General features: G+C 42.3%; 3 protein-coding genes across 6 annotated transcripts; 1 reads left to right on the forward strand and 2 right to left on the reverse strand.

Moving 5' to 3' along the window:
• Window positions 1-823: 823 nt before the first annotated feature.
• On the reverse strand, window positions 824-11,005 carry tbce (tubulin folding cofactor E). Of its 4 annotated transcripts, none has more exons than XM_064964948.1 (17): window positions 10,926-11,005; window positions 10,476-10,646; window positions 10,215-10,299; window positions 9,741-9,917; window positions 9,288-9,373; window positions 8,887-8,986; window positions 8,683-8,785; window positions 8,179-8,255; window positions 7,980-8,072; window positions 7,610-7,674; window positions 7,310-7,374; window positions 6,871-7,023; window positions 6,268-6,421; window positions 5,928-5,996; window positions 5,124-5,183; window positions 4,717-4,808; window positions 824-4,243 (listed from the first exon to the last, which is right to left on the reverse strand). In XM_064964948.1, exons 2-17 carry the CDS (start codon window positions 10,606-10,608, stop codon window positions 4,148-4,150), a joined length of 1,608 nt encoding a protein of 535 aa, XP_064821020.1. In that variant the 5' UTR covers window positions 10,609-10,646; window positions 10,926-11,005; the 3' UTR covers window positions 824-4,147. The 4 variants fall into 4 exon arrangements, with proteins under 4 accessions (XP_064821020.1, XP_064821018.1, XP_064821019.1 ...); XM_064964946.1 differs by having other exon boundaries at window positions 10,476-10,652; window positions 10,926-10,996; XM_064964947.1 differs by having other exon boundaries at window positions 10,476-10,657; window positions 10,926-10,996.
• A 190-nt stretch (window positions 11,006-11,195) lies between these two features.
• Window positions 11,196-18,056, forward strand: LOC135539091 (RNA-binding protein 34-like). Its single transcript, XM_064964949.1, is given in 12 exon segments — window positions 11,196-11,450; window positions 14,943-15,102; window positions 15,442-15,496; window positions 15,499-15,559; window positions 15,643-15,859; window positions 15,991-16,050; window positions 16,228-16,271; window positions 16,390-16,473; window positions 16,694-16,757; window positions 16,939-16,981; window positions 17,082-17,200; window positions 17,422-18,056. Coding segments are annotated over 12 exon segments (1,356 nt in total). The 5' UTR covers window positions 11,196-11,424; the 3' UTR covers window positions 17,845-18,056.
• An 18-nt stretch (window positions 18,057-18,074) lies between these two features.
• On the reverse strand, window positions 18,075-23,371 carry LOC135539092 (mitochondrial import receptor subunit TOM20 homolog). Its single transcript, XM_064964950.1, has 5 exons — window positions 23,125-23,371; window positions 21,895-21,941; window positions 21,217-21,298; window positions 20,889-21,031; window positions 18,075-18,974 (listed from the first exon to the last, which is right to left on the reverse strand). The coding sequence occupies exons 1-5, from the start codon at window positions 23,246-23,248 to the stop codon at window positions 18,927-18,929; spliced, it is 444 nt and encodes a 147-aa protein (XP_064821022.1). The 5' UTR covers window positions 23,249-23,371; the 3' UTR covers window positions 18,075-18,926.
• Window positions 23,372-23,719: the final 348 nt, after the last annotated feature.

A 23,719-nucleotide genomic window follows, 5' to 3' on the forward strand; every position in this document is an offset into this window, starting at 1 on the left:
CCTTTGTCCATGACAAAAAATGATTCCACCGCCCCCATTCCTTTTCCCACGGAACTTCATCTAACAAATGTAGAGTGAGTTTCCTGTGAACAGTATAGGGGAGACCGGGATGGTTGTTACACTTTTCACCTTTTGGTCAGTTTCTTAATGATCGTTTATGGTAGTGTATTCCAAACGTGATACAAACAACCTGCATCTGTCCTTTACAAATCGATGTGGTTTATTATACAGTATATGTAAATCAAAGTGCAAATCATGGTGTTGTTTTAAATACAAGGAGTGAAGTGTTACAATTTACCCCATGATCTGGGTTAGTTGTAACAGTGAATTGTAACAGAATGAAAAAGTGCATAACTCATGTCATGCAACTAATTATTGAACTCCTTTATTGAGACCATGAGAGAAACATTTACAAGTTTAATATTTAGTTGGGCAGAAATAATAATAAATATAAATAATAACATGTTTATTTTACTCTCCACTAAATAGTATTTCTCAACCAAACAACAACAAGGCTAAACTAAACACCTGAACGTTTGTGGTGTGTGTGTGTTTCTCTCTCTCTCTCTCTCTCTCTCTCTCTCTGTGTGTGTGAATGAATGTTGGACATGTTCACTTAATCAGAGTCACAGTTGTGACACTGGTATGGTTGTCCTGGGGTACAGGCTTGTGGGCCCATAATTTGCATTCCCAGCTTTTCACACAGACCTCCTTGGACTTGGAATTGTTAAAGTGCTCCTTGCACACAATGCAGAAGTTTTCATCATTGGAAGAATCTGAACTTTCTAGTTCAATGTGCTTTGTTTTGGCTTTTTTCTTAGGCAGGACAGTTTTTTGTTGTTGCTCAGTGTGGTTTGTCTTGGCTTGATTCTTTCCAGCTGTTTTTTCTTTAGGCAGGGAAATGTATTTTTTGCCTTAATTTCTTGAAAGAAATCACTGAAGAGAAATCAACATGCGCAACCTAGACAAATGGCATCAAAAAGCCTGTTGCTTCTCGCAGCTGAATCATGTGCCATCTCCAATTACCTATCTGTTTCGACCAGACGTCATGCATGACCTTCAAGAGGGCATCATACCCACATTGCTCAAACTAGTGCTGCAATAACTGGTTCAAGAGAGGCACATTACTCTTGTCCAGATCAACTATGATATTGAGAACTTGTTTTTATGGCAAACGAGATATGTCTTCTAAACCTGTGCCACTATCCGAGAGTCCTAAGGAAGATTGGCCATCTACCCAGAAGTGCATCAGAAAAATGTACACTTTTCTGTTCATGACTGGTAGTCAAAGGCAAAATGTCAGTCCTCGGGATCTCTACCTCCTGCTCCGAGAGATATCCAACATCATCTTGGCCCCAGTTTTAAGAAGATCCTGGATCCCATATCTGGCAGAAAAAAAATAATCACTGAATTTCAAGCGCTCTTCCAGGACCTGTTTCCAGGGAAGACAATCCCGAAGACGGACTACTTCGTCCCCTACCCTAGCCTGCTACTTGCCTATGGAACTTTGATCCACCAGTCCACCATGCGATTTGAAGCGGAACACCAATATTTCAACAGGCTCTCAGCAGTTGTGGGAAACTTTCAAAATAGAACGAAGAAGACCCTTGCAAAAATACATCAGCTCAGACAATGTTGGGAGCAAACCAACAACAAATGCCTTGGCAACACAACAACACACAGTGCGGACACAAGAGATGTCCCACTGCATGCACTTCTAAACTCTACCGTGGAGTATCAAGTGCCAGATTCGGAGAAGCCATCAGAGAAAAAAGTGTCACCAAGACAAAGTCCATTGCAGTGAACAACGTGCAATACAATGTAAAAGACTATCTGGTCATCAACACTGTCCATTCAGATGAGAATCTAAAAGCCGTAAATCGATAAGTCAATATATGACTGTCATCTGCGTCATTGATTTTATCACACTGATCCTATACCAAATCTCTGCTCTTTTTTTTGCTTTTTGAGCACGAAAGTGAAAGCATTTATATTATTATTGTTAGCTCACAGCTGCAGCAAACAGACCAGCAAAATGAGCCACCAATTGGCCTTTAGCGTGACATATCAACGGGCCAGCAACAGGACACATCAATCAACCAGTTTCGCCGTCTGTGTTTAGACTTCCAGAATTTCCAGCCGTATTAAAAGTTACTTTAAAAAGCAGCATCAGTGAAAAGCACAATGCTGTTCATTCAGAACAAATTGGATAAATTATCAACAAATATTGTATGAATGGCAAACTTTTTGCTGTAGAGCGAGATAGGGAGACCAGATATTCCTGTGATGTCTGCAAGTGTGATTTCTGTGACTTTTTTAAAGTCAATACAATGTGTGATTTGTGACTTACAAGTTTCCCACTCAATGTCATTTGTGTTGTTATTATTAATAATAGAATACATGGGACATAAAAAGCTTCTAACACCCTAAAAAGGTTCCTCAGTGGAAGGTTCCTGGAAGTACCTTTGGTGGTTCCACCGGTGTGGGAATCTGAGGAACTCATAAAGGTGTCTCCATGAACCCTTTTATTTTAGAGTGGGTGTACTTCTAAATGTGTAATCAGGTGCGCGTCTTTACTCAACATTGACAGGAGCGCTCCAAACAAAAGACAACCAATAAAATTGACAAAACTCATAAACGGAATGAAATAAACCAAAACGTGTTTCTTACAAGTGTAGTATAGGTTGTGAGCTCTGCAAACAACGTAGCCACTCCGACAAAGAGAACGACAAACGACTAAAAAATAATATTGAATGCATTAGCGGAAATTACAGTAACCAATGAAACACTGTAGATTAGAAATTATGGGAATTACCCGTAAATGTAGGCTACTACTGGTGACATGTAATGGAGAATTGATAGGCACTAACATCAAAGGGTAAACAATTAACACAATGAAGTTATGAAACAATGAATGTGCACAAAATGGTTGGAGAGCGCATTCTAGAGAGAGATGTGCCTTGTGCATCTTAGCCACGCTCCCTTTCTTCTTGGGCTGTGGCATCCTCAATGGATTAGTCCACTGAGACAGGCGCGAATCATACAGGTGTCTCATGTGGCATGAACATTTTTTTATTTGCTACAACAACAAAAAATATTGGTCGACCAACAACCTATCTACCACATATTCAGAGCTATATATGCTGGAAAGTTGTAGGTTAATTTGACACCACCTGATGATACTGGACAGTTTAATCTCAAACTCTTCATTCAAAGACTTAATCATGGACACTCTGACTGACAGTTGTGGCTGCTTTGCGTGATGTATTGTTGTCTCTACCTTGCCCTTTGTGCTGTTGTCTGTGCCCAATAATGTTTTTACCATGTTTTGTGCTGCTACCATGTTGTGTTGTCATGTGTTGCTGCATTGGTATGTTGTCGTCTTAGGTCTCTCTTTATGTAGTGCTATGTTGTCTCTCTTGTTGTGATGTGTGTTTTGTCCTATATTTATATTGGATTTATTTTGTATTTTTAATCACAGGCCCCCATCCCCGCAGGAAGCCTTTTGCCTTTTGGTAGGCCGGCATTGTAAATAAGAATTTGTTCTTAAAACTGACTTGCCTAGTTAAATAAAAAAATACCTTAACTGCTGCTAACTCACTAAAGGCCAAGCAATGAAAGCTGCCATAGCTCAGGGATGGTAAAATCCACCATTCAAGGGCCTAAATGTCTCCTAATTCTCTTTTGTCCGGTGTCTCATTGAGTGAAAGTAATAAGAGTAATTTTTGTATTATTTATTGGATGATGAATTGTTTTATTTATGATGTAAGCTGTTGATATGATCCTAATAAATACACATTGTTCACACTTGGGTTGTGTTCATAATGGCACACAACTCTTATTGGACAAGTTCAGATGTTCCCTTCCTGTTTCACTCTGTTTTAGACAGTTATCTTCCGTTTCATGCCAAATGAACACGACCCTGTGTTTCTTTCTCCTACATCGATTGGTCTCCTCAGGCTGAATAGGAGCTGCGCTGTGTTTTCGTCTCAGGTTTAGTGCTGTACATTTTTCTCGTGGATTTCGGAATATCGCTTAAACTTCAAATTCGGTTGCCTGGCTACCCAAACTCCTTGCTCCAGCCAAACGTTATGCCATGGAAGAACTCAGTTTGAGTCATCAGGCAGCCAATCCGGACCTTTGCGGATCACAACCAGCGGACAAGGACCTTGTCTCCGTCTTCGATGGAGTAGAACTGCAGTGGTTTCAGGTCGTTGTCGATCTCAATCTCTTTGCCCTCCATCTGAGGAAAGACAAATGTCGTTTTAGGGAGCCCATTCCACTGCTAAGAAAGTGGGACTGTACCATTTGGTCTATTAAACAGATTCACCTATGAGTGGCGAGGATAGTTACACCAACACAGAAATAAAACTAAACTGTGGGCTAGTCTAGGTGAGTAAGACCATTTCACCTAGTCTATTTAGACCCCTTTATCTTTGAGGTAGTATAGGGCAGTTGCCGTTGTCAGTAAACCTCTTTACCTTTGAGGTAGTATAGGGCAGTTGCCGTTGTCAGTAAACCCCTTTACCTTTGAGGTAGTATAGGGCAGTTGCCGTTGTCAGTAAACCCCTTTACCTTTGAGGTAGTATAGGGCAGTTGCCGTTGTCAGTAAACCCCTTTACCTTTGAGGTAGTATAGGGCAGTTGCCGTTGTCAGTAAACCCCTTTACCTTTGAGGTAGTATAGGGCAGTTGCCGTTGTCAGTAAACCTCTTTACCTTTGAGCTTGTGTAGGAGAGTTTCAACTCAGCACCCGGTATCTTTAGCAGTCTGTAGAGTAGGCCCTTCACTTTCTGAACGATCATGGAATCTAAAACACATCAAGAGTGGAGTGACCCCTGAATATCTTTATTAAAATGCAATAGGTTACAGTCACTTCACTTCAAATCAGGGTCCTGACCTCCTTGCATATTTTGCATTGTTATTTGAAAGCACAGTCAGAAACATTAAGAGGAACAGACATTTACCAGGGGCTATATGTGAGTCTGAGTCTGGCACATGTGAGAAGTCCACTAACATCCATGCACATCTCAATTCATTAGCTTAGCTACTGAACATAATATGATGATGATAATAAAATTAAATGCCATCTAACTAGCTGATGAAGACAGGTGGGAGCCTTTACCTGGGAGTTTCTTCACCACAGATTTTCGGTCCGTCTCATCTGGACAAACAAATGTTATGCCTGGTGGGGGAGGTTTGAAATACTATATTACTCTTAAGAACTAATTAAGCAATAAGGCCTGAGGGGGTGTGGTATATGGCCAATATACCACGGCTAAGGCGCTGTTCTTACGCACGACGCAACGTGGAGTGCCTGGACACAGCCATTAGCCGTGGTATATTGGCCATATATCACAAACCCCCGAGGTGCCTTATTGCTATTATAAACTGGTTACCAACATAATTAGAGCAGTAAAAAAAATATGTTTTGTCATACCCGTGGTATTCGGTCTGATATACAGTACCACGGCTTTCAGCCAAATCAGCATTCAGGGTTTGAACCACCATAATGCAATTTAGATACGCAAACTCATCTCCTGAGTAAATATTTCAATGTGTTTATTGGGTCACAGCATATGCAGTTCTGGGAATGAGATTATTATGGTTTATTAGCAAATCATTTAAAAAATCAAATTAATTCCAGAATTGTTTTATCCTGCTCTTAGGGGCTACACTTATTTTTGCCCTAGACAGCCGATTACACTTATTAAATGTTTGATAATGAGTTGCTTAGTGGAATACGGTGTGTAGTGCTAGGGCAAAAATCCCAGGACCAGGATTAAGTAACACTGCTTTACACGAATGTGTGCAGCCACGGAATTTGTAACTTGACGCATCTACACAGGATCGGCATTTTGCATAGCGAATTGTGTTCTTGCGTTGTGTACTGTATAAATTAGACTTAAGAGAAGTAAGGAGGACTCACTTAAGAGCTGGTTTTTCAGTGCAAATGCCTCCTGCTTCTTCAGTTCGCTGTCTTCTGGAGCTCCATATTCTGAAAAACAAAAGAACATCGAGCCTCTGTCAATTCATTGAACTTATAATGACTATAGGGCAGGAATTAGGATCACCACTGTCTCTTTGTAAGAGTGACATGGGCTGCGTTGTATCACTTCTTTCTCGGGATATGGGTAGCAGTACGGCATATGTTTTTTCTTCAGAAATGCCTATAGTCGAGTAGATATAGGGTGGGCTGTACCACTTCTCAGTCTGAAATAGGGTGTTGCCGGGGAAACCTTGGGAGGAATGTATCACTCTTGACTCACTCTGTATGAGACTCTGATAGCGGGGGTGCTGTGCGGTGAATTCAGCACTGGGGCGGTTCTGCTGGGGGTCTCTGTGTCCCCCGGATGCCAGCCACTCTAGCCCAAACATCTTGCAGTAGTCCAGCTCCGCCCCCCTCCTGTCCTCAGGCAGGACCTACAGGTAACCACGGAAACAAGGAAAGAGAATGGAGGATTTCAGCAAGAACATCTGCAAACACTGATGTATTCATAGTGGGAGATGCGAGAAGGAAACATGTATAGCTTTAAAGGAACATTTCACAATGTCTAGATAGAAGTTGTGTAGCTCCAGCTACTATATGCCTCAATCTCGAATGAAGATATAGTAAGCACTAATTTCCTGGTTTTCTTCGGTGCATATCTTTTCCATTAATTTGGGATGGAAGCATAGAGCTGGATCTATCACTGTGATTATTTTAGGTTTGAGTGCGCAGTGGCTGACCATTAATCGCACCAGTATAAATTGCATGTGGGGATCAACTGTAAGAAGCTGGATCTGTCGTTCAGAACCGGGTAAATTAAAATGGAGCTTAATGAACACACCCAGGTTTGGCGGTAGCGTTAAAACAGATGACGGGGCCTCACCGTCCACCTATTGAGGGCCTCCAGCCGGCCCACCCTGGCAATAAGCAGCTGCATGGCCGTGCCGGGGTTCCTTTCCTGGCTCAGCAGGGGGTTCTGCCGACACGACAACCGGACCAGGCTCTGCAGCTTCTCTAGCTCATTTATTACCGACCACTGTGTGTGTCAATGAATGTGTCCGTGAGTGAATGAGATTGTAAGAGTGTGTGTGTGATTTTTTTATTTATTGTTGTACGTATTGCCGTGTCAGTGTGTAAGCACGAGAGAGAGAGAGAGAGAGAGAGAGTTAAGTTAGAAGGATTTCACATATTCATATCCATTTTCACAGGACACGTATTAACTTTTTGCAGACTAGTGACATTCACCAAATTTGTTTAGTAATTAATCATTTATATATCCGGATATATTTCACTACGATCAAATCTTTCTTAGACAACGTCACCTCTGAAATGTTGTTGCTGTTAACGGCGAGACTTTTCAGGGCAGGAAACATAGCCGTTTTGCAACCTTCAGAAGACGTGATAAAATAATAATTTACAGAGTCTTACCAGTATACTCAATGCCCATCTTTCGCCCTTACAGTTCTACCCATTGTCAAATGCATGTGTCATTGAAACACATATCCACATGCATCTACTGCTACCTCTACTGCTATGCTAATTCAACTTGACTTTCATTAATAACAAACACGTCAAAAAAAAGGTCACGTTTTTTTCCAAACAATGTCCGACGTAAACTTTACCAGGCATTGCGTCATCAAACCGCAAGGTTGACAAACCAGTCTTAGACATATTTAGATTCTCCAGTCTGAAATTCATGAAAAGCACGGATGTAAAAGGTTATACTTTATGGCAAATTACATTATAAATGCTACATAATTTATTATAAATGATACAAATGCTTATTCATTGAAATGCTAATGTTTACAAACAAGGACATTTATTAGGATAATAGTATACATTTTGTTGTTGATAATGCTCATGAAAGTAAAGTACTCCCAAGAACTATAAATGCACAAGTCAAAGCTAACAACAGGGCTATGTGATTTGTCATACGGTGTAGTGAACAGGTATGAGAAGTGTCTGTGTTGGTACCATTATGCCCGCTCTTACCTAGGCAGTTCGCCAATACTCAGTACGGCTCCATCAACCAAAGGGTTTGTTGAGAGATCCAAAACTGTCAAAGACTGTAAGACATCGTTAGGCCTGTGTAAAAGAGGCAGAAATACAAGTCAAATGTTACAAGTGTTGCTTTAGATTTTTTTTTAAATACATCGGAACGGAGACCCAAAACGGACGGCTAAAACCTTACTTCTGTAGTTCAGTGATGTCATTTTCAGAGGCGTAGAGCTCTTCCAGCAGTGGCCACATGGGGGCGCACTCAAGCAGCTAACAGATCAACACCAAAGGGAGATGGATAAATGTAAAGAGACAGCATTTCGATCACTTCTCATTTCTTTAGGCCTTCACATGTTTGCACCAGCTCATTAATTAACATACTGTGCGCTGCAACTTAATTGTCTATTACCGTATTAACTGGTACAAAAACACCTTTAAAAATAAAATCAGCCTACAATATTGTATTTACTTGACATGGGATTGATCCGAATTAATCTTTCATCAATTCCTCACATCCTATCTCTTCGCCTCCTCAACCATATTGGTGGATAAAGTCCAAGGTTCTTCCATGCCAGCCTTCTTCTCCAACGAGTTATGAGAAGGATGTAAGTATAGAGGATGCGAGGAATTGAGGAAAGATGAATTGAGAAAGAGACCCATAATGCCTAAGGGAAAGGTACAGGGTGGTGGCTGTCACCTGAGGCCACGTGAGGGCACAGTTGGTGAGGGAGAGGACCCTGAGGCAGGAGAACGCCCGGGGTCGCACCGTAGGGTTGGAGGGCACACGCAGTCTGTTGTGGCTGAGGGGAAAGAGGACAAGAGAGACAGTCAGTGAAGGGATCAGAGTTTGAGAAAAGTGAGGCACAAAAACACACACACATCCTTATTCAGCGTGATCTACCTGAGCTGAAGCTCTTTGAGTTCCTCCATCTGCTCCGTGATGGCCATTACGTCGTCCCAGCAGCACAGGAGGTTCCCACACAGGTCCAACATCAGCACGTCTGACAGGGACCATTAAGGATGCAGTAGTGGCGCACCATCAGCTAAATGTCCAATCAACGCTTCCCCCAAGCTAATTCAATTGGGTGGGTGGACCGTACATTTACTTATGGGGTTGCGACCCAAATAACACACGCATTCGCTAAAGTGCACTACTTTTGACCAGAGCCCTAGTCAAAAGTAGTGTACTATATCGGGAAAAGGGGTATTATTAACATGAACAATTTTATATTTTTGACAGTTGTAACTTTTTGGTCATGAGCACTTATTTAGCTAATTAAAAGCTACTAAATGAAAGGATACGGGGAGTGGTGTTTCGGATTTCATTTGCAGGGCCTGGGCTGGAAACCTCACACAACCTCAGTGCAACATCGGTCAGGTTTTCCACCCTGCGGAGGAGCACAGATGACAACAACGCATTTCACTGAATAAGTACAGATGACTGCAGATCAGAAAAGTGAAACTCTGTTGGAGTGTGGTGGAGTTCAATAGTCCCAACTCAAGTGCCTACTTTTTGTAACCATTCTTTACTTAATATTTATTGAGCCTTTATTTAACCAGGGAATACCCTTTAGGTTAGAAATCTATTTTGCAAGGGGGGCCTGATACTGACATCCTCTGGTATAGGTGGCATGCTTTAACAATATTCCAAACAGTACATACAGAGTTGACCGTACAAATAAGCTCAGATTAAGCCTAGTCCTGGACTAAAATGCACTCTCACTCTCAGGCTCCAAAGCCTTGCTGTCCCCTTACTTTTGTTTCTCTGTGATGGCCTCGAAGCCCACCATCTCCACCGTCCTCGTGGAGATCTGGATCTCCTCTCCCAAGACCTGCTGGACCTCCATCTCGTAACGCCGCTTGATGGCCGTCAGGTAGTCCACCCCGAAACTGGCCTTCTTGGGCCGGACAAAAGAGCCTCCCTTCGGGTGCCTTAGGTGGGGTGGAGGGGGTGAGAACCTTTGTCTGAGAGCAGCAAAACACATAATGGCCACATTCCAAACCCCCCAAAATTGTGTTTCCCGTTTCCTTTTTTTTGAGGGTGGAGACTTCATTTTTGCCGGAAATCTCAATTTCTAACACGTATGAACACATAAATAAATCACACAGCTGACCAAATTACGCTATATTTGACTTATGGGTTAACAGAGATTAGGATGACACCTATCTCAACAGGTCAGTGTAATTTCATGCTACCATCATTGAGATACTAGAGAGGGTTTACTTTACCTGCAAGTGAAGTAGTGGACACCTTCATGGCTGCCATCGTGTTTGCCTCGATCAGGGTTGTCCCACTCCACACCAAGCCACAACCCTAAGCACAGAGGCATTGGTAAGCACAGGCACTGAATAAGTACTTGGTTATAATACATGACCAAGAATAATGCCGAATTTCTCTCAAACAGTGCTGCCACACCCACTGTGGATAACGCTTATGTTACTTTGCCTATTATATCCATATCCCAAGCAGTTTGTAGCTAGTTAGCTTACCTGCAGTTGGTGGTACAGTGCCAACAAACCGCACCGTGCCACGCTCCCCGTCACAAGCCACCCGTTTGCCCACTGCGTCTGATGGAAGGCATTCGTGCATGGTGGTGGGTTGTGTCTGGTCAGGGACTCTCATTGTACTCACTGTATCTATAACGTTGGGTATTATTATACCTATATATGTACAATGAAAAAGAATGAGCAGGTAAAGCCTTCTGTACTTACTGTACTTTAACAGCGCTGTTTAAGAAAGAGTTAGGTAATACCGTTATAGTAGCTAGCTGAAATACTTGCTGTCATGTCAACTCCCGGGAAACGGTGATGTTGTTTAGCTTTATTTGCTTGGCTAGCTAGATTAGCTACAACAAATATCTCCACTGCCAAAGAAACACGAGTACCACTTATCCACAGAATCGATATACTGTTATTTCCAAATATTTGTTTGAAAGTTACCTTTATCAGAGAGTGTTGGTCATATTACGCAGCAGCATAAATAATCACAGCTCACAACATCCCGACAGGAAGTAACTGAATATGATGATGCACACGTTTGTCGTACAAGTTTGATGGATTATTAATTATGAAGTTATCGGAAATAAACGTTAATTTAGTATCAATATTTAAATAGCTATCATCGTTATAATCAGGTAACAATCAATGCATCTATATTTAGATCACTGGATGAAAGCCCACCCGTATGATACAGCAAGGAACCATTTACAATTGCGTTGTGCATGGTAGGAAATAATTAGGTGAAGGACAGGCCTTCGTTGAGTAAAGCGTGAGTAAATAGGTACAGTTCTTTTTGGAATCAATAAATAGTTCTAATGAGATGTGTTCATTATAACTTCCCGTCAATTTATTTTATTAATTATTTCCATGATAAAAAGCACGTTTTTATAAGATTGTCTCATCATTCAAACCAGCTGGGATCGACCATCGAGAACTGACCATGAAAAATAAACTTTCTGGAAAGAGGTTAGTCTCCATTCCACGAGTGTCCGCATGTAACTAACGTTAATACTAATTATGTTCAATTTGTACATTGTTGGAAATACAAGGTAGTTGGGGAAACTCACACTGTGTATTACACTGAAGTAACATTTTATCGCAACATGTAAAGTGTTGGTCCCATGTTTCATGAGCTGAAACATGATCCCAGAAATGTTCCATATGCACAAACCATATTTCTCTCAAATATTGTGCACAAATTTGTGGACGAAGGACTGCGGGCTCTCCCGACACGAGTAAGACATTTAAGCGTGTTAACCCTCGCAAGGCTGCCAGCCGAGACGCTGATCCTCAACACATGGGCCCAACAAGGGTGCGGTGCTCAGCCCCCTCCTGTACTCTCTGTTCACCCATGACTGCATGGCCACGCACACCCCCAACTCAATCATCAAGTTTTCAGACAACACAAGAGTAGTAGGCCTGATTATTAACAATGATGAGACCGCCTACAGGGAGGAAGTGAGGGCCCTGGGAGAGTGGTGCCAGGAAAATAACCTCTCACTCAATGTCAACCAAACAAAGGAGCTGATTGTGGACTTCAGGAAACAGCAGAGGGAGCACGCCCCTATCCACATCGATGGGACCGCAGTGGAGAAGGTGGAAAGCTTCAGGTTCCTAGGCGTACTCGTCACTGATGATCTGAAATGGTCCACCCACACAGACAGTGTGGTGCAACAGCGACTCTTCAACCTCAGGAGGCTGAAGAGATTTGGCTTGGCCCCTAAAACCCTCAAACTTTTACAAGCGCACAGTTGAAAGCATCCTGTCGGGCTGTATCACCGCCTGCTACGGCAACTGCCCAACGCATCACCAGGGGCAAACTACCTGCCCTCCAGGACACCTACAGCACCCAATGTCACAGGAAGGCCATTTGGTAGTCCATTCTTGTGGGCCGCTAAGGAGTATTGGTGTCTTTGAGGGGTGTTTTGGCCTGGTTTGCTAACTACCTCTCTCAAAGAGTGCAGTGTATAAAGTCAGAACCTGTTGTCTCAGCCACTGCCTGCCTGTCACCAAGGGTGTACCCCAAGTCTCGATCCTAGGCCCCACACTTCTCAATTGACATCAACAACATAGCTCAGGCAGTAGGAAGCTCCTCCTCGGATTTTATGTTAAACGCTCTACAACAAAGCTTCTTAGTGTCCAACAATCTTTCTCTGCCCTTAACCTTGTTCTGAACACCTCCAAAACAAAGGTCATGTGGTTTGCTAAGAATAATGCCCCTCGGCAGGGAAGGGTGCTCTCGAGCGGCTAGATATTCTTCACCATTCGGCTATCAGATTTGCCACCAATACACCTTATAGGACACATCACTGCACTCTATACTCCTCTGTAAACTGGTCATCACGGTATACCCATTGCAAGGCCCAGTGGTTGATGCTTATTTATAAAACCCTCTTAGGCCTCACTCACCCCATCTGAGATTTCAACTGCAGCCGTCTTCCTTCAAATACAACACCCGTTCTGCCAGTCACATTTTGTTAAAGGTTCCCAAAGCGTACACATCCTTGGGTCACTCGTCTTTGCAGTTTGCTGCAGTTATCGACTGGAACGAGCTGCAACAAACATTCAAACTGGACCGTTTAATCTCAATCTCTTCATTCAAAGACTCAATCATGGACACTCTTACTGACAGTTGTGGCTGCTTTGTGTGATGTATTGTTCTCTCTACCTTCTTGACTTTTGTTGTTGTCTGTGCCCAATAATGTTTGTACCATGTTTTGTGCTGCTATCTTGTTTTGTTGCTACCATACTATGTTGTCTTACGTCACTCTTCATGTAGTGTTGTCTCTCTTGTCGTGATGTGTGTGTGTTGTCCTATATTTTTAATTTATTTTTAATCCCCCGTCCCCACAGGTCTTTCGCTTTTTGGTAGGCCGTCATTGTAAATAATAATTTGTTCTTAACTGACTTGCCTAGTTAAATGAAATAAAATATAGTTGTGAATTGTTAGATACTACTGCACTGTTGGAGCTAGGAACACAAGCATTTCGCTACACCCGCAATAACATCTGCTAAATACACTACTGTTCAAAAGTTTGGAGTCACATAGAAATGCCCTTGTTTTCCATAAAATCATACATGAAATTAGTTGCAAAATGAATAGGTAATATAGCCAAGACGTTGACAAGGTTATAAATAATTCATTTTAATTGAAATAATAGTGTCCTTCAAACTTTGCTTTTGTCAAAGAATCCTCAATTTGCAGCAATTACAGCCTTGCAGGCCTTTAGCATTCTAGTTGTCAATTTGTTGAGGTAATCTGAAGAGATTTCACCCCATGCTTCCTGAAGCACCTCCCACAAGTTGGATTGGCTTGATGGACACTTCTTACGTAACATACGGTCAAGCTGCCTCCCACAACAGCTCAATAGGGTTGAGATCCGGTGACTGTGCTTGCCACTCTATTATAGACAATTGGCATTCGGACCACAGGAATATCCAGAGCTGTTGCCAGAGAATTGAATGTTAATTTCTCTATCATAAGCCTCATTCAACGTCGTTTTACAGAATTTGGTAGCACATCCAACCACCCACACAAGTGCAGACCACGTGTACAGCATCATGTGGGAGAGCATTTTGTTGATGTCGACATTGTGAACAGAGTGTCCCATGGTGGGGTTGTGGTACTATATGGGCAGGCATAAACTACGGACAACAAACACAATTGCATTTTATCGATGGTAATTTGAATGCACAGAGATACGACAATTGGCCTCTCGTCGTGGTGACATTAATCAGTCACCAACACCATGTTTCAGCATGATAATGTGCGGCTCCAAGGCTCTGTACACAATTCCTGGAAGCAGAAAATGTCCAGTTCCATGGCTTGCATACTCAGACATGTCACCCATTGAGCATGTTTGGGATGCTCTGGATCTACGTGTACGACAGCTTGTTTCCAGGTCCCGCTATATTCAGCAACTTCGCACAGCCATTTAAGAGTGGGACAACATTCCACAGGCCACTTTCAACAGCCTGATCAACTCTATGCAAAGGAGATGTCACGTTGCATGAGGTAAATTGTGGTCACACCAGATACTGACTGATATTCTAATCTACGGCCCTACCTGTCACCAACAGATGCATATCTGTAGTCCCAGTCATGAAATCCGTAGAATAGGGCCTAATTAATTTATTTCAATTGACTATCATATGAAGTGTAACTCAGTAAAATCATTCAAATTGTTTCATGTTGCGTTTTATATTTTTCTTCCATAAGTTGCTTCAAGTCAGCAACCAATTTGTTTTAGTATCTCAATGGCACTGGATAGCCTACCTTTTGATTGTGTATTACCTCTATGGATGTTCAGGAAATGCTTATGAAGATGATTTTTTTTGTAGCAATAAATATTACACGTACCTCGGCATCCATGCACATCTAGCTACCTAATGCAGCACTGTGGTAGTGAACTGCTGCAGTATCTCATGAGTCTAACGATGTTACTTGTTTTTCCTTAGTGAGGGGCCATCTGTGGACGGACAGCCCATGGACTATGTAGTGGGATCAGTATCAGGCAGCTTGTTTCCAAAGGAGTCTGCATCCAGTTCGGGATCTTTATCTGCCTTGTTCCAAGCTGCGCCAGTAGTTGACACACTGTTCTTTGTTCCTGCTCCTAAGGTACGGCCATAAGTCCCAAGGAAAGGATGCACAGTTCAGGTCTTTTAATGCTGCAGCCCAGCTCATTTTTGTTTTCCAGGATACCAAGGCCATGTTCAGTAGAGAAAAGGTTTTTGAAATAAATGTGAAACGGCATTTCTACCTGTCCACTAAGAAACACACACTTTTGCTTTCCGTTGCAAAATGATGATCGGTGTCCAGTAGGGACGTAATGGGGAGGTATTATCTGGGAAACCAACAGGACTCCAGAGCTTGAGGGCCTGAGTCGTGTACCCTTGCTAGTCTTCTGTGTTTGCCAACTGAGTGAAATTCTAATTTAACTTTTTCTTCCCTTCATAGCCTGAACCGAGGAGCGTGGAGGTGAAGGAAGGCGCAGTCACAAAAGTCCCGAACAACCAGAAAAAACGAAGAAAGCTGCTAAGGACAAATCGGCTGCAGACCTAAATCTAGAAAACAGGTGAGCGATTAAAAAAGTAAATGACATGCAAAATAATATGCAAGAGATGTAGATTGATAGTTAAAGCTCTCTCTCGCTTTCAGAGAAAGTGCGTTACAAAATGCTGACGAAGATGAACAGATCCCAAAGATGCCCAAGAAGACTAAACGGAAAGCTGCTGAGATGGAAGAAGGGGGTGCGACAGAGGAGGAGGAAAGGCAGACAAAAAAACAGAGGACTGGAGCCCAAATTGCGGCGGAGAGGGTAAAGCAGAAACGAACAGTGTTTGTCGGCAACCTTCCTGCCAGCTGCACAAAGAAGGTAACAGCAGCCCCAGTCGTTATAAACAGTGACCATAATCTCATTGATTAGGTATGTCAAAAGCAGACCTGGGTTTAAATCTCACGTGAAAATACAAATATGCCTTGTTGTTTCTCTGTTTGGTTTTTCAGACCCTACAGCTTGTCTTCAAGGATCAGGGAGCCATTGAAAGCATCCGATTTCGATCCGTGGTAAGTACTCCATTCGCTGTATTAGATTAATCTAATACCCATCAGACAATATGAGTGCTCATTTCCACTAGGGTTGAGCTTCCTGAAAGCTTCATAGTAATGGATGAAAGATGATACAACGCTTTCTGAAGACTCAACCCTGATCGGTGAAGCTAAAACATGGCATTTTCCTTGCAGGTAAGAGAGGATCCATCTATGTCACGCAAAGTAGCAGCTATTCAGTAAGTTCCCCTGAATTTTTAACCATGAGAAATGCTAACACTGATTTGAATGGGAGTTTATCCGTGGTAACATGACGCATGTATTCGAGTACTTTTTGCTGTTGCTTTCCCTTTCCAGACGTAAGGTTCACCCAAAGAAGCAGAGCATCAATGCCTACGTGGTGTTCGAAGCTGAGGAAGGAGCCGAGAAGGCATTGGAAAGGTAGTCCCTGACAAGCATTCAACTTTAATTTTAGCGTGACTGTTTTAAGTTATCATAATCTGGTAAACCCAGAGCTGAAGTCTTGCTTAATTGCGTCAGATGCTCTATTATCTTTCAAATTTCTGAAGGGAAATGTGAGCGCACCTGCGAAATCGTGATGTCAAAAAAAAATCTGCATACTAGAACAAAGTTCCTCATTAGTAGTCTTTAAATGTTGCAGGAATGGCATGGAGATTGAGAAAAACTTTCACATCCGGGTGGACAGGGTCTCCAAAAGTTCATCGGTAAGTGTGTCCCATGACATTGAATATTTTAAAAAGAACACACCATGCGTTAAGACCGGTATATTTGAATGCACTTGCTGACAGTTAAGGTCATACATTTGCTTAATCTTTTGATTTTGTATAAACTTGTTTGAGTAAGGATGCTGCGACATCTATTGAATAGAATTGTTTCGTCTTTCAGCACGATCACAAGAGGTCAATATTCATTGGCAATCTACCATTCGGTGAGTAAGAGGGTTTACTTTCCTGTGAACTTGTCAGTCAAAAGGAAACCAATAACATGCAGGTTATTTGGTTCATATTTCATACGCTATTAACTTGCAGATATAAACGAATTGCCAGTGCGACAGCACTTTGAGGAGTGTGGCAAGGTGGAGGGGGTGCGATTGGTGCGGGACAAGAACTCTGGAATGGGCAAGGGCTTCGGCTACATCTTATTCCAGGTGAGGAAATATAACATTTCATATGCACCAGACCCGCTCAGAGATGTTATGTATGCATTTCAAGACGCTTCTTCTCACTACTGAGCTGGCCAAGTCTCATACTGCAGCCAATGTTTTGCATGCACACAATTTGGGTTTAGACTACTACTAATTCGTCTTATGAAACCTCTTTTCTAACTACACCCCTGCATCATCTCTAACGGTTAATGTTTTTGTTGTAGAGCATCGATGCTGTCCAGCTGGCCTTGAAACTAGACAGCTCCAAACTCCTCGGGAGGTCAGTCCGGGTGAAGAGGTCAGTGAAGAAGGAGAAAGAGAAGAAGAAAGTGGTGCACAGAGGGCCTAGAGGGAAAGAAAGAGAAACTAAAGGTGCAGGGAAGGAGCCTACCAAAGGAGGATTTAAGGGGAGACCGGGCCAGGGCGTTCCCCAAAACAAATCTTCCGGGGGGCCGCAGGGGAAGGGGCCTCAAATGAAATCGATGGGGAAGCCATTCAAGAAAAGTCCAGGCGAGGCACAGAAAGCCACCACAAGCCCCTCTTCCTTCAAAGGTGAGATGGCCGACCCAAACAGCAAAAAAGCAAAGGCGAAAGCACTGAAGAAGAAACTCAAACCGAGGAAAAGGAATCAGGTTGTACACATTTGATGGTCTGTGCTTTGTGATGCATCGTTAAAGCAGAAAATTGGTTGTAAAATGATCATGGTGTGTAAACGTTCCTGATGTAACATCCAGGCCCTCCCACATTTCCAGTTGAAACATGGTTGTTTTTTAGGTTGGGGCTGTCCCACCGAATATGTATGTCAATCCCACCTAATGGTAAGGTTAAACATTCATTGACATTAAAAGACTAAATAAAATTTTAGAAGAAGCAAAGGTGTTGTCATTTACCTTTTTATTTAGATTTCTTACAAAGAGGAACAACCTTAATGACCTGACAGAACATTTAAATCACTTTAAAGTATCCACGTCCGACTGAAAACAAAACAACTTATACAATGAAACAACAGCGTTGAGACAGATCACATGTAGGAACAAGGAAATTGAAAGACTTAAGAAGTTTGTAGAAAGGTTTTAGTACAGGGGCTATATGTATCAAGCCTCAGTAGGAATTATTTTTAAAGATCAGTTTCCTTTTAGATTGCAATGAATAAGACTGCATGGGCAGGGGGGAGGACCTGATCCTAGATCAGCACACCTATTCAAGAAGATTAATACATATGGTCCCAGAGCTGTGTAAACATGGGGGTGGTTGCAGGGATGGTATTGTAAATGCTGAGAAATGTTTTGCTATACCTTCCAGAGACAAACTGTAAGAGAAGCAAAACACTAACTGCATATGAATCCAATAAAATGGGTCCAATAGGCATTTGATTGGTTACCATTGCTGCAAATCAAGAGATGGCAATCTGATGCGACCAATAGTAACACACAACGTGTGGTAATTGGACGGGTTCATGTTTTTCATTTGGACAGAAGCAAAAGAATACCTTCGAGTAAAAAAAAAATTAAAAAAAAGTTTACCAATTTTCTATACAAGTCAGGATAAGGGGTTATAAGAGCTCCGGGATGAACTTTCCCCTAAGTACCGATCTAGGATCACCCTCCCCAATCCTAACCTTAACCATTAGTGGGGAAAATACATAACTGACCCAAGATCAGCATCTAGGGGCAACTTCACCCTACTCCAGAAGAAGAGCGTTCCGAGGGGAAACTTCCATCGACGATCCTCATTCTAAGTCGTCTTCATTCAAGCTACCTTGTGCGCTCACAATACGCTGCAGGAAAGAGGGAAATTCTAAATCCATAAACATGAAGAGGAAATGGAACACATTTCTTAAGCATTGTTGATATGGGAAAATAATCAAAGTCTCAGGAGTGCTGATCTAGGGTCAGGCCCCGTATTCAAAAAGCATCTACTCAGGTGCTATATGAATACCGGCTCAGGTCCCCTGTGTCCATTATCTTACTCAAGGTAAAAACAGATCCTAAAATCAGTACTCCTACTCTATGGTTGAGACATGAAAGGACTAAAGATGGTTAAACAGTGTGGTGGGTGCCTTTCATTAGATTAGAAAGACCACCATACTGCTTTCACCTCAAGCTTTGTAAAAAAATAAATAATGCTGGAACTGTACTGGGAGGCACCTACAGCTCTACCAAAGTCCTGACATGTTTGTCACCTAAACTCATTATTGAATCAGATTTGACTTCGGTCTAGCAGATTATACAAATGGCTTAAGGGCAGGGCGATAACTAATTCATTCGAATTTGTTTTAGCACAATGTTCAAATGCCTGTATCGCAAGAATCAGTTTTTATTAGCGTTCAGTCTCGTCTCCTTCGCTCCTTGTGTGCGCGCACTGTGCACCTTCCCACTAGCACAGACAACAAGCCCCTCCCCCCGCCACTCACAACGAACGATAACTTCCTCTGACAACAAGCAGTTAAAAAAAATTAAACGTATAGAATCGTTCACATGGACACCGAAACGCTTAGACACTATTTTACTGTAAGAGACAAGGACTTAACCTTTCTGATGATATCCTTTTTATGTCTCAACTATCAACATGTAGAACAGACCCCACTAAAACGAGAGTATCAATGAACAAGATTGTGGAAAAGTCATGCTCAGTTTGTCGGCGCGGCATTGCGGCACCGCAAGCAGCATTTTAGCCACAGCCTTATACAATGTTGCATAATAATACGCATTTATATTAGGAATTGGTAACTCGTTCTCATTCCGAGATAAGCGTTGGTTTTCCAGGTAGGCCACTTGATTTCGATATCTAAATAAAGTGGACAGGCTGTTGTTCAAACAGTTTGAGACAGATTTGGAGGGTCTGTTCATACCTGTTCTACCTTGTTGGCAAGCGAATAGATCCAAGTTGGTTAGACTTGAAATAAAATGTTAGCTGTTGTGCTTGAGAAATTGTTTATGAGACCTGTTACATTTTCTATAATGCCTGCTACAAGAAATCAGTCATTGTACAGGTTTCTGGTTAAATTTGTAACAAATGGCATTTTCATGGACTTGAAAGCCAAATCAATTATTTTTTTAAAAGCAGGTTAAAACTATTTTAATTAAATTAGTCAGTCTTATGGTTGTGGAAGGCTTCTATTTAGCCTAGTTATAATTTTACAAGCCCTGAATTCATTATTCCTGATTGTTTGAAATGCAGTGTTTGAAATGCAGTGTGTTGACCTTTAACTGCAACAAGGCTTATGAGAGAACGTTTAAAAATAAAATCTAGGTATATTGGGAATCGCCCATGTTTACAAAATAAAGATGTGATTTTTACACCATATCAGCCAGCCATAATTGGTTTCCGCTTTCTTGCTTGAATACACTTACTGCAAGTTGCTCCGAATAGAATTGGACCTGTTGCAGTTGCAGGCATTAAAAAGTTAGTTTGTCACAAACAGTAGGAGACGAGAGCGCTGTGTTGCACACACAAAGTTTCTGCTAATAATGCAGCAACTATCCTGAAACGTATAAGAGGCACTGTACCTGGCTGATGGTTAGTGTTGTTACATAAGCTCAATGTTGAATAGGCTTGCAGTTCTGACTATATATTATACATATCTAATATCATTAGATACATTAGCTTCCTTGATTGTATGCACTTACTGTACACAGCCCAGGGTAGGAGTGTCTGCTAAATGACCTTGAAGTGGAGAAAAGGACTGTACCTGGCTGATAGTGGGCAGTTTGGTGAGTAGCATCTGGAAGACAGGTGGCGGGAGGGTCTGCTGCAGCACCTGGAGAAGCTGCTGGGGCTGGCCGCACACGGCAATGGCGTTGGTCAGATGCTCCACGCCGTTCTCGTAGTCACCTATACCGGAACACCAAGTGCAGAGGTTTAGAGCGACAAAACAAGTAGTACATCACATGGAGAACAGTGTCGTTACTCCGGTCACAAGTAAATTAGGTAGTGCATTATATGGAGTACAGTGCACTATATTGGGAATAGTGAATCACACACACAGACCAAGTGATGTCAATGTAAGACTGGTTTACCCTGAGCCAATAGCTCCTCTCCCAGCTGAATCTCCTCCAGAAAGAACTTCTGGACCGCCTCTGCATCCTTCAGGTCTGGGAGCTGCAAGAGTCCCACAACACACACTACTTTCCATAGGTCAAGGAATAACTCAAACGTAATGTACTGGTGGAAAATCTGTTGTCGGTGGCCTATGCTCCAGGAGAAATAAAAGGTCTATTCAAATGAGTCGGGCAATCCACAGAGGCGTGCCATTTCAACAGGTGCAAGGTTAGAGTTCAATTTAAGTGAACTCTTAGCGCACAGCAGTTCTTGCTGGGTTTGCACTTCCTCCATTGGAAAAACAATGGTTCTGTGGCGAACAAGCCATTCTCGTGCGAGTCCAGTATATGGGCCTTAAGGGAAGAGTAGTCAAGTCGGTCCGTTTCTATTGGGGAGCTATACAGTTGTTGACAGAAATTTGGTACCACTGTACAGACAAAAAGGTTTAGTCCATGCACTAATTCCAGTCTCAAAACAGTCCTACCCAGCCATCACCTTGCGGTGTCCCAATACATGCCAGTGAAGATCGTCTCTTATTTATTTCACTGGAGAATATTTCCCACATGGTATCATCTGACGTGTACTAGACATTACTTCTTTAGACATGTGTTCATTGAGGAAGAATTTAACTATTACCTTGAGGGGATTTTACTCACCTTCGACAGTCCTGTCCCTTGTTTTGCAGCCGCCTGATTTCGCCTCCCTGGGGCAGAGGTAACACAATCACTGTTAATATAAATAGCTTTGGGGATTGTTCCTGTTTGTACTTAGACATCTTAGTTTCTCTGGCAATCCTACAATGCAAGACTATGATTAGGAACCATAAGGAAGTCACATGAACATCCTAAATTGACCCCCTGAAGTACAGCTTCAGTCTTGAACAAAGCTCCAATATAATCCCCACCCCTTCTGATATCCCTTGATAAAGTGGTTTACCCAGGTCAGAATCAGGAAATAAGTGTAGCCGCTAAGTAGCAAGTGACAACTAGCCAAACAATCCTAGTTTTTTTCTCACTGATAGGGTGATGAACTACCACAGTGGAAGGTGAATGACAAAAAGGCTAACAGAGGAACATGGCTCATTCAATTGCAATAAAGCAGGTGTATAACGCATTGTGGCCAGCTGACAACCAAAAGGATGTGACATGCATCCATATTTGTATTCTAATTCGTAGCTCTATTGGAGTAAGGGATTCTGGGTAGAAGACAAGGCAGAGCTGCCATGATGTAGTGCGTGGAGGTGTGGCCATTCCCACTCATTTATTTTAGATCCCCTTATGAGTTATGCAGTCTCATCATTAAAGTTCGCAGTCTAATGCACTTAAGACGCATTGTCAGCTTCTTCATACCAACAACCCACGGCCTCAAATGAGCGGTAGGCCTGGATAGATTAACATTAGGGATATCCAGGTTGCTTTTAATCCTGCTTGGCAAGCTCGGTCTGATATGGCTAGTAGCCTAGAATGGTTGGTTTAGGTTACATAACAGTTCAAAACACTACCAATGAATGAATCAGGGTAGGTGCAGCTTTCCATGTCTGAATTCAACTAACAGAACGCTTGTGAGTAGGAAGTACATTAATACATGATATAGAAGCTAGTTATCTGAGAAACGCTCAACTCTAAGATAACAGAGTTGGGCGTTCCTCTGCTAGGAGCTAACGTCTGCACTGGCTAGTTAAGTGCAGGGATTTTGGGGGTTAGCAGTGCGGTGACAATGAATGAATCAGATCTATTGCACAAACCATTAACGTTACCATTCAAGCTTCTATACTTCGCTAATTGGGAATAGTTAAACGAGTTCGGCCTGGCTCGGGCATTTTGTTGCATCTCAGGTCTCCCAAACATAGACCTGAGTGGGGTGTACAGGACGCAGACAACACTCACGTTCTCGCAGCCTGTTCTTGAAGTTGGGGTCACTCCGTCTTTTCCTGTCGTAGTAGATGCAGTAGCCGACGAACAGAGCCCCGCAAACACCGGCGGCTATCGTGCTCGATTTACCGCCCATCATCACTTCCGAAATGTTTGATATTTCTGTGTTAACAAAGATAATATTTCAATTTTGGCTTATATCAGAGGCGGTACATGACCTCACACAGGCGCAAGTTCCCAGCAAAAAGGACCCGTAGGACCACTGACTAATTTGACAGCTAGGGTGTCCGCATTGACCGCCTGATTAAAAATAATACAACGTTAATTCCCAATCACATTATATCTCCGATAACGTATGCATTTTGAGTGCATATAAAGTGTTGGATGTTGTTGAACTCAGATGGGGAAAAAATACATGTGTTAGGATTTCTTTAAATCAATGTAAGTAGCAGTCGGTCGCATTGAAATGTAAGTGCCACAAGGTGGTAGTAGCAGTTCATTAAAAAAAGAAGCAGCAGGCTAATGATCACATATCAAATCAAATCAATCAAATTTTATTTGTCACATACACATGGTTAGCAGATGTTAATGCGAGTGTAGCGAAATGGTT

The sequence above is a fragment of the Oncorhynchus masou genome, unplaced genomic scaffold, assembly GCF_036934945.1.
Source record: "Oncorhynchus masou masou isolate Uvic2021 unplaced genomic scaffold, UVic_Omas_1.1 unplaced_scaffold_127___fragment_2___debris, whole genome shotgun sequence".
Classification (NCBI taxonomy): domain Eukaryota; kingdom Metazoa; phylum Chordata; class Actinopteri; order Salmoniformes; family Salmonidae; genus Oncorhynchus; species Oncorhynchus masou.